Source organism: Rhinoraja longicauda, chromosome 36 (genome assembly GCF_053455715.1).
Source record: "Rhinoraja longicauda isolate Sanriku21f chromosome 36, sRhiLon1.1, whole genome shotgun sequence".
NCBI classification, from domain to species: Eukaryota; Metazoa; Chordata; class Chondrichthyes; order Rajiformes; family Arhynchobatidae; genus Rhinoraja; species Rhinoraja longicauda.
In genome coordinates, this window is record NC_135988.1 from 11,342,303 (window position 1) to 11,353,128 (window position 10,826).

General features: G+C 49.0%; 1 protein-coding gene across 1 annotated transcript in view; it reads left to right on the forward strand.

Moving 5' to 3' along the window:
- Nucleotides 1-8,832, forward strand: part of LOC144610283 (beta-centractin-like) — an 11,489-nt gene extending 2,657 nt beyond the window's left edge. The window contains exons 2-5 of the mRNA XM_078428873.1: nucleotides 597-771; nucleotides 3,211-3,272; nucleotides 3,369-3,409; nucleotides 5,439-8,832. Of these exons, the coding sequence (XP_078284999.1) occupies nucleotides 597-771; nucleotides 3,211-3,272; nucleotides 3,369-3,409; nucleotides 5,439-5,541 (381 nt within the window). The 3' untranslated portion in view covers nucleotides 5,542-8,832. The remainder of the gene's footprint in view (nucleotides 1-596; nucleotides 772-3,210; nucleotides 3,273-3,368; nucleotides 3,410-5,438) is intronic.
- The last annotated feature ends 1,994 nt before the right edge of the window (nucleotides 8,833-10,826 follow it).

Below are 10,826 nucleotides of genomic sequence, written 5' to 3' on the forward strand. Positions count from 1 at the left end.
GTCCAAGCCTGACGTTGCCTGCACGTTTAGTTCAGAGATACAGCGCGGAAACAGCCTCTTTATTCTATGCGCGCGCTGGGGACAATTTTCAATTTCACCAAGCCAGTTAACCTACAAGCCTGTACGTCTTTGGAGTGTGGGAGGAAACCGGAGCTCCCGGGGAAAACCCACGGGGAGAAGGTACAAACTCCGTACGGGCAGCGCCGTTAGTCAGATGGAACCCGGGTCTGTGGCGCTGCATGGCAGCAACTCTACCACTGCGCCACCCTGCCACCCAGGAGCTATGAACTCCTTGGGAACTCAAACTGATTTAGATTTCCCTTCCAACACTCTGGATTGCTGTCCTGACGTAGATTAAATTACTTGGCGTAGAAAGCAATTGATCCTGTGACCTGCCAGGCTTTGATTGCCTTGGAGCATCACACGGGATGATGCAGCATTTGATGAAGCCTTGCCGCGGGGATGCTTGAAAGCGCGCTATTAGGAGCTGGTTTCAAGAATTGTTAACCGTTTGACATAGTGCTGTTAATGTACAAGTAAACGTGCGCGAGTTGGGGGGTGTCCGTTGTGTCTGACGATTTGCCGGCCCTCTGCAGGTGGGACCTGCTCGATTCCGAGCCCCCGAATTGCTCTTTAAACCCGACCTGATTGGCGATGAGAGTGAGGGGATCCACGAGGTGCTGACCTTTGCCATCCAGAAGTCGGACATGGACCTGCGCCGGGCGTTATTCTGCAACATTGTGCTCTCGGGAGGGTCCACTCTGTTCAAGGGTGACTGCCAGACGCGCTCTGCTCACGAGCAAGTGACGTCAGCTTGCTTGTTTTGCAATGTGTTTTGGGGGCAACGTTAGGGTGGGTGGATATGTATCACGGTAGCCTGCGTGAGAGAAACGTAGCCTGCATGAGAGAAATGGTGAAAAACTGCAGGGGAATTTTTCTATGGTATTAGAGTGGTGGAGGGCTGGAGGGAAGGGAGAGGGAGGTGGGGGAGAGAGGAGATGGGGGAGGTGGGGGAGGGAGAGGAGAGGGGAGGGAGAGAGAGAGAGGAGGGGAGGGAGAGAGAGGTGAGGGGGGAGAGAGAGAGAGAGGAGAGGGGGAGAGGGGGGAGAGAGAGAGAGGAGGGAGAGAGAGAGGAGAGGGGATGGAGAGGGGATGGGGAGGGAGAGGGAGAGGAGGGATGAGAGAGAGGGAGGGAGAGAGGGGAGGGAGAGAGAGGAGAGGGGAGGGAGAGAAAGGAGAGGGGGGAGAGAGAGAGGAGAGGGGAGGGAGAGAGAGGAGAGAGAGGAGAGGGGAGGTAGGAGATGGGGAGGAGGGAGAGAGAGAGGAGGGAGAGAGAAGAGGGAAGGGAGAGAGAAGAGGGAAGGGAGGGAGAGGGGAGGGAGAGGAGAGGGGAGGGAGAGGAGAGGGAGGTAGGGGAGGGCGAGAGAGGAGAGAGGTAGGGGAGAGAGGAGATGGGGAGAGAGAGGAGAGTGGGGGGTGAGAGAGGTGGGGGAGAGAGAGGTAGGGGAGAGAGGAGAGTGGGGGGGGTGAGAGAGAATGAGGTGAGGGGGGAGGGAGAGAGGAGGAGGAGGGGGAGAGGGGAGGGGGGGAGAGAGAGGTGAGGTGAGGGGGAGAGGGGAGGGGGAGAGAGGAGAGGGAGGGCGTGCTAACAAAAGGAGATGGACAAGTTCGATGCTCTTTCAAGAATCCATCTTGGATTTGATTGCCTGACTGGCACCTTTTGGTCTTGCACGTTTGCATGCATTGAAGGCTGCTTTTAGTGATGCAGTAGCCTTTCCCTCCCAATGAGGGAGTTGCAGAGGTTGGTGTAGCTTTGTGAGGGCTCAGAACAGTGTAAATCCTCGCCAGAATTTTGCGTTTTAGTTCTAATCTCAAAAGAGCTTCCAAGTGGGGGAGCATTTGAGCTGCAGATGAAAGGGTTCCCTGTCGTTTGGATTGAAGCTTGCCTGTTGAAGTAATGCCTCCCAGCAAGAGTAGCTGAAATGTTCGTCACAAGTGCAAGATGTGGGCTGATCCGATTTCCTGCACTCTGCCCTATGTGCCAGCCTGGGGGCTTCAGACATAACATGGACATGATCACAAGCAGGCTCGACATTGAGCCAGATATCATAGCTGGCGCCCGGGGCAGGCCACTCTTTGTGTGCCAGTCACAGAAGGGGATCTGCAATCACGCAATACAATTCTTCCACTCCTTTAAACCTCTCATCCATTGTACGCCGTGGATGACTCGATTGTAATCATGTATTGTCTTTCCGCAAACTGGTTAGCACGCAACAAAATGTTTCCACTCCACCTCGGTACACCTGACAATAAACTATACCGAACCTTGCTTTTCGTGATGATCCAGAAAAGTCTCTGGGAATTCAGAAAAATGTCCCGATTCCTAACTTGCTGGGAGTCCCCAATGATGCCTTGGATCCACTGAAGCGTTATTCCTCCCCTGCTTCCCCTCACTTATGCCACCTGTAGGACAAAGGTAGAAATGCTCTGCACGTCTCCGTGACTGAGGAGACAGAACAGTTAATATTTCAGATCGATGACCTTTAACAAAATTTGGAAAAACCTAGCACAGTCATAAATATAAGGTTGCCACTAAATTTAGGTGGAGTAGCTGGTAGATCTGTTGCTTCGCAGCGCCGGAGACCCGGGGTCGATCCTGACCTCTTGTGCTGTCTGTGTGGAGCTCGCACGTTCTCCCGTGGGGTACCTCTGAGGGCTCCGGTTTCCTCCCACATCCCAAAGATGTGTGGGTTTTTAGATTAAGTGTAGGGAGCGGATATGAAAGTGGGATAACATCAAACTAGTGTGATGGGGGTGATCGATGGCCAACATGGACTTGGTAGGCCGAAAGGCCTGTTTCCATGCTGTATCTGTACAAAATAGAAGCTAAAAAAATTCAGATGGTTGGAATTGGGAACTTTATCGCATGAAGTGTTCGAAGCAAAGGGTACTCCAGGGAAACAGGTCAAGGCATAGAAAAGGAAGGAAACAAAGGTGAAAGTTACAGAAGAAAGACACAAAGTGCTAGAGTAACTCAATGGGTCAAGCAGCTTCTCTGGAGAACATGAAAAGGTGACGTTTCAGGTCGGGACCCTTCTTCAGATTGATTGGGGGGAGGGGCTGGAAAGAAAGCTGGAGAAGGGAAAAATCTGGCTCTATCCTGTCTGCACTATGTAATTTTGCACTAAACTGTGTTTCATTACCTTTTAGGTTTTGGTGACCGATTACTCAGCGAGGTGAAGAAACTTGCTCCAAAAGACGTGAAAATAAAGGTGTGAGCGAAGGTTTTAATTTTTCTCTCCCATTTAATAATTGGGTGTTAGTGTTGTAAGGTACACCAGCTGTTGATATTTTTTATTCCTTTGTAGATCTCTGCGCCTCAGGAAAGGCTATATTCCACATGGATAGGGTAAGTGATTTCATCAAGCCGGGCTTCTTTACCTGGTTTTGGTTTTAACTAGACCAAGTGGACTCGTTGGGCCCAAACCTCTCCTGCATTGGTGCAGCACCCTCTCTTCCCCCCTCTCCACCCCCCCCCTCTCCACCCCCCCCCCTCTCCACCCCCCCCCCCTCTCCACCCCCCCCCTCCATCCCCCCTCTCCACCCTCCCCTCCTCCTCCTCCCCTCCCCTCCCCTCCTCCCCCTCCCCTCCTCCCCCTCCCCTCCTCCCCCTTCCCTCCTTCCCCTCCCCTCCCCTCCTCCCCCCTCCCCTCCTCTCCCTCCCCTCCTCCCCCTCTCCCCCTCCCCTGCTCCCCCTCCCCTCCTCCTCCCCCCTCCCCCCCCCTCCTCCCCCTCCCCCCACTCTATCCCCCTCAACCCCCTTCTCCTCCCCCCTCCCTCCCTAGGAGATAGATTTAAACTTTAAAATGTGAATAACTTAGAAAATATAACACCGATTTCAATGAAACGTCCTCCATTAGCACCAAAGGGACGACGGTGAGTAAGGTGGGCCTAAAATTGTCGTGCTATCGTGTACCGTTTTGGCTTTAGTTCAGGAACGAACAAACAAACAAATAAACTAGAGTTTTAGTATATAGATGGTTTGTGGGATACTGTGGCCTAAAAGTGTTTCAAGAACAGTTCAGGTTAGGAGCGGATTAATGCTCACACTTTTCTGTCCCATTACATATTCTCAGGGTAGGTACAATTTGAGTAAAATATACTATGTTGCCTCATCAACATTAGACTATCAATTGAGGTGCAATGTGAGTTAAATATTCCATGTTGCCTCATCAACACCACACTATCAATTGTTCAGAGATATGAATTTGATGCAGGCAAGAGCTTTTGTATTGTTTTCTCCTACAAGATAGCTTGAACACTACATGCAAACAGCCTCTGTGGCCTCGGGCCTAGAATGTGTGGGCTTCACTCAACAAACACCAGTGAAGGGATGTTCCCACTTGATAACCCCAATGATATGTTGGCATCTGCACGCCTAGTTTCTGTTGCCTCATAGTTTAAATGTGTAAAGGCATTTTAGATTCTCACGTGGCAGTGGGTTTGGATTTCTTGCTTAAACATTTAGCTGGTGCGTTTGTCCAAGGCCCCACTTTATTTATTTTTTCTGGAGAACCAAAAGAATGGGAACATTGGCCTGTAGTCACGAGGTCGCTCCATTTGGGTCGGGTGTTTCGACGTTGACACTTGTTTACATTGCAGAAATCATGGGGGGGCGTTCATTGCCAGCAGCTTTAGTGCTATATATATAGATATAAATATAGCACTAAAGCTGCTGGCAATGACCCCTCCATTATCTCTGCAATGTAAACAAGTGTACAGCAATCCCAGTTTTTAGATTTAGATTTAGAGATACAGCGCAGAAACAGGCCCTTCGGCCCACCGGGTCCGTGCCGCCCAGCGATCCCCGCACATTAACACTAATGTTACACATCCACTGGGGACAATTTTTACATTTGCCCAGCCAATTAACCTACAAAACTGTACGACTTTGGAGTGTGGGAGGAAACCGAAGATCTCGGAGAAAACCCACGCAGGTCACGGGGAGAACGTACAAACTCCGTACAGTACAGCGCCCGTAGTCAGGATCGAACCTGAGTCTCTCCGTCGCTACGTTCGCTGTAAGGCAGCAACTCTACCGCTGCGCCACCGTGCCGCCCGTTTTGCTATTTTAAAATGAGGACAATTGAACCTGGATCAAGCTTGCATGCCAGACCATGTCTTTACCCATTGAGTCATCAGGGGCGACAATGTATTCCTTTAGTTTAGTTTTTAGTTTCGAAACACAGCTTGGGAACAAGCCCTTCGGCCCACCGCGTCCGCGCCGACCAGCGATCCCCGCACACATAACACTACCCTACACACTTTACGAATTCACCAATTCACAAATTTACCAAGCCAATTAACCTACAAGCTTGTACATCTTTGGAGACGACTCCTTAAGATTTATTTTCTTTTACATTCCTGTGCTCCTGCAGAGGCTCTATCCTCGCCTCCCTGGACACATTCAAGAAAATGTGGGTGTCCAAGAAAGAGTACGAGGAAGATGGGGCTCGTGCCATCCACCGGAAGACGTTTTAATGTTGTTGGAAGCCGGGCTGCCACAGCAGTGTAAGCCTCGACCTGTGTGTACCACGTAACCATGCAGAATTAATAATGGACAAGTAAAGTGTGTATTTTGTATGTATAACAGAGGGTTTGGATGCCACTGATCAAATGTTCGAACGCCCCCCCCATCAGGACTTTTGTACATTGGATCGCACATTCTGAATTCAGTACTGTGGGGGTGAACCATCGATCAATGTCGGCTGTTGGTCTTGACATTGCCGTTTACAAAGGAAGGTGTCTACACTCGTTCAATGAAGAGAATGATGTAATTTAAGGTGTGCTCCCGCTCCCCTAATCCCACGTCTCCCACCCTCGCCTCGTTCCAGCTTTGCAAAAGTCATAGGAAATGGGAGTTGCTTGTTGCAAAGGAAGGTGACCGCACGGAGTGGGCTGGGACTGCAAGCAGGGGAATGAAAGCTGCTGGAACCAGACTTCACTTTCGCAATCTACGGCGCCGACTCGTTGCTAAGCATTACGATACCTTAACCTGCTTAATAGCCGGCACCCGCACATGTTAACTACTGTGAGTAGCAAAGGGGCGAAATGTTAAGCACACTAACTGAGTAACTGGCACTTTACGTCTGGTGACTGTGCAATGATTGAGATGTCTGCATGATGACCACACAGTGAGGGTGGTTTCGTCTTGCACTGAATATAACTTGATGAGGGTGTATGTGCAAACTGGTGATGACGCTATTTGTATTGAAGTTACAGACAGGTTAATCTGTTCCTCTCTCCCCCCCCCCCCCTTCCACATTTGGTAGGTAGTGGGTTAATTCCAGATTATACTACAACTGCTATATCCACTGTTACCCTGAAGAAACATGTTTCCATTTTTAGGCATTTTAAAATTGAATTGCCACCTTGACTGCTGTAAGCCATGCTGCTTTTCACAGTAGCACGTGTCTGATCAGGCCATTCTGACACAGCTGTGGAAATTACTTGCGGGAAATGGTTACAGTGACATGCAGCTCCGAGTTTAGTTCTGCAGTTTTGGTGAAGGAATTGGTTTGGAGGGGCTGGACATGTTGGCCTTATGTGGAGCTTTGCCCTACATACTGGAGCTTGGTTTTAATTTATCATGTGCGTCAACCTATTTCCCCTTTCCTTGCTACTGACATGTTAATCTTGAGAGCCTCCACTGTAACAGCCCGCCAACTGATAGATTTAGTATCTAAAGGCACATCTGCCTGGATCACACTCAAGAGAATGAATCATTTTTAGTCTATTCCAGTGGAGAGATGTGGTCCCTTGACAATAGGTGTTGGCCTGATTGAAACGTGGCCCTCGCACAAGTGTCGCAAACCCACATGTCATACTCCCATCACTTTGGTAGATCAACTCAGTGAATTTCCGTAAGAGGAGTTTCAACAGCATAGGTTGGAATTGAGGCTTTCAGCAGTCTGTTACCAACTAGCCCTGGGGCAAGCTTCTCGCTGCCGAATGAACCTGTGTGTTAAACACATTTTGCAAGGTGCAGAAATTTGGTCACCATGAGAGTCATGTTGGAGATTAGAGCCATACAGGGTGGAAGTCTTACAGCGTGGAAACAGGCTCAACTTGCCCACACTGCCCAACATATCCCACCTGCACTGCAGGCTGCCTCTCGCAGCAAGGGTTTTATTATTTGAGCGGAGGTGGGTCCTTTGAAGGTAATGGTTCTGTATGTTGAGCTCTCAAACTAAACCTTGGATGATCTACGGTGGGTGTTGACACCTGAATCCGCTGCCTGCTTTAACCTTTGCTGTGGCTGAGCTGCCATGGGAGAGCATGATAACCCAAGGCCGTGGCTCCAGGGCAGGGATAATGGAAGTGCAGATGGCAAAGTACCAAGGGTTTATTGCACATCTATCAGCCCCACTTGCTATATTATACACCTGTTTGATGGTTAAGGTTAAGGTTCGGGACCGAGGTAAAAGCTTCCATCTGAGTCTTACCAGCCCTCAATACAGTGAAGTATTTTCCTCTTCAACAATGAAACATGAGCCACCTTAGTTTTGACAAGCCTTCAAGGATAGCTTTGAAGGGTAATTATCCTCGTAGTTAATGTCCTTCTGGCTCTTAACCAGTGTATCTGACACCTTAAGCAAGTTGCTCTGCAGAACCTGTTCTTTAAGCCTCCGCTCTGAGTGATGTGGCAAACATCTGTTGCCAATACCATTGCTGACCACTGGCGGGCATGAGATAGGAAAATAACTGCAGATGCTGGTACAAATTGAAGGTATCGCAAAAAGCTGGAGTAACTCAGCGGGTCAGGCAGCATCTCAGGAGAGAAGGAATGGGACCCGAAACATCACCCATTCCTTCTCTCCTGAAACGCTCCCTGTCCCGCTGAGTTACTCCAGCTTTTTGTGATACCTTCGGCAGGCATGAGATGGTCATGGTGATTGGTTTGTTAATGATCCATTCTGCTCGCGGACCCTTTCGATGGATGGGAAAACAATGTGGCATCGAATGGCAGACCCTGGTGACAATGTCGCCTTTTACTCATGGGAACTGCTAGCATCTCTTTTCTTGCTACGTACCCTTTTTGGACGTGGTTAATGCCAACTTAACAAGTTAGAGTAAAACAAAGTGCTGGAGGATCTCAGTGGGTCAGGCGGCATCTGTGGAGGGAATGAACATGTGACGTCTCGGGTCGGGACCCTTCTTCAGATTGACTACATTGCAATTTGTTACTGAGCGACAGCTCTGACAAAGGGTCCCGACCCAAAACCTCGCCTGTCCATTCCCTCCTCAGACGCTGCCTGGACCCGCCGAGTTCCTCCAGCACTTTGTGTTTTGCTCAAGATTTCGACATCTGCAGTTCCTTGTGAAATGAAGGCTAGTTTTGACGCTAATGCCTGCCACGGTTTTCCAACAAGTCTCATCGAGGTGAAGGTTTATGTCGGAGTCTTGCAATTGATCGGAATTCCGTGACTCCCTGCGGATCAGAACAGAGTTGGATTTGCTTAGATTCCTTTTGGAAAATCTTAATAGTGTGTCCAGATGTGGAGATGATGAATGATGCACAGCTTTTGAAACTGCTCTCTGCATGAATTGGGATAAAACCGTCTAAGGTGACACTGCAGGCTGCCTTGTACTAATGAAGAAGCGATTACCATCTTGGAGAATTCTGGTTCCACGTTCCCGACTTTTCAGAACTTTGGTACTCGAGTGCCTTTAGTCATGTACAAAGAGGATGGGAAATCTGGGAACAAAACTAGCACTTGATAGCCTTTACCTCAAATGTATTTAAAAAAGAATAAAAAGATTTAAATGAGACCGACGCATCTATTTGCTCTCCTTGGATGTTTTACTGTTGTGACCATTTATGTTTGTATTTGAATTAAAACAGTCACCATTGATCGATCTGAAGAAGGGTCCCGACCCAAAATGTCACTGGTCCTTTCCCTCCACAGATGCTGTCCGACCCGCGGAGTTCCTCCAGCACTTTGCATTTCGCTCAGGATTCTAGCATCTTCAGTTGCTTGTGTGTCCAGGAGCACATGTGGGTGTAATGCTTGACTTTATTGTGCTGTGCTACAGAGCATGGAACACCACAGCACAAGAACAAGCCCTTCGGTCTGTGCTGGGCCTGATGAAGTTGCTGAAAGAGGGCATTATACAAACGTGACATCAAATAACTTAGATGCGGTTCTTTTAATAGTGAATTTCAAAAGAACATTGATTAATGGTTTTCTGCATGAATTTACTCCATCGCCAGCCAATGTTTTAATCAGTCATTTCCCAATTTAGGATTGAGCCGTGGAAGCCTTGCGCCTGGCAGCTGGTCAATGGTAAATTAATTGGCTGCATCCAGGGATTTTAAGTCACAAAAACCGTGCAGATCACGGAGATCTGGAATAAAAACAAGGAGGACCTGGTGTGTGTGGGGGGGGGGGGGGGGGGGGTACGGCCGAGAGGAGGGGGGGGGAACAAAGGAGGACCCGGTGTGGGGGGGGGGAACAAAGGAGGACCCAGTGGGGGGGGGGGGGCGGCCGGGAGGAGGGGGTAAACAAAGGAGGACCCGGTGTGGGGGTGATGGCCGAGAGGAGGGGGGGGAAACAAAGGAGGCCCCGGTGTGGGGGGGGTGGCCGAGAGGAGTGGGGGGGAGGGGGGTGGAGAACAACGGAGACCCAGTGGGGGAGCTGCCATGAAGGAGGGGGGAGAACAAGGGTGGACCTGGCACGGGGTACTTTGTAACTTTGTCTGTGCCCTTTATGTAATGGCTGTTTGCATACCTTGACAATGCAAGCAGAGAATTTTACTGTGACTAGTCACATGTGACACTAAAGTATTAAATTCAATTGAAGGAGATGGGGCAGGCATAGACCTCAAGCCTGCTCCATGCATTGAACATGGAACAGTACACAGAACAAGCCCTTTGGCCCACCATGTCTGTGCCGAACATGAAGCCAAGACCATCACTTATCTACCTGCACCTCACCCACATCCCTCCATTCGCTGCACATCCTTATGCCTGTCCAAAAGTCTTTGAAATGCCAGTAACATCTGCTTCAACCACTACCCGTGGCAACTCGTTCAAGGCACTCATCACCCTCTGCATGGAAAAAAACTTGCCCTGCACATCACCTTTAAACATTGCGCCTCTCAAATTAAAGCACCAAGGCACATTCCTTGTATGTGTACATACTTGGCCAATAAACTTGTTCAATTCAATTCAAGCTAAGCCCTCTTGTTTTTGATTTTTTTTAAATCCTGGGAATAAGATTCTGACTGCCTACCCTAAACTTGCATTTGACATATTTCATATATTTCTACTCCTTTTCTGTAGCGCTGTAGTTCTGTAGTGTTGTGACATCCATTGAAACAAAAGGACTGAATCTTAAAGGCAGGCTTGGAAACAATGTGCAGATGATACCAACTTGGATACATTTCTGGATATACCTGTAATAAAACATGACAGAGAAACAGTGTCTCTTTGTTATTCCCCAATGATTGGAAAATTGACCAACTCTAATTCAGCATAATTTAATAAAGGGTTCTCATTTCACAATTCTTTAAATTTCTAATTATCTCACCTTCTTTCTTCAGTGGGTACTGATTTTAAGCTTTATTCTCATTGTTTTTCTATACGGGTGCTGTCTGCACGGAGTTTGTACGTTCTCCCCATGACCTGCGAGCGTTTTCTCCAGGATCTCCGGTTTCCACCCACACTTCAAAGACGTGGAGGTTTGTAGGGTTAATTGTCTGGGTATCATCATCGGCGGTCACTCGAAGCGAGTATGACTGCCCTCTCCAAGAACCCCTGTGCG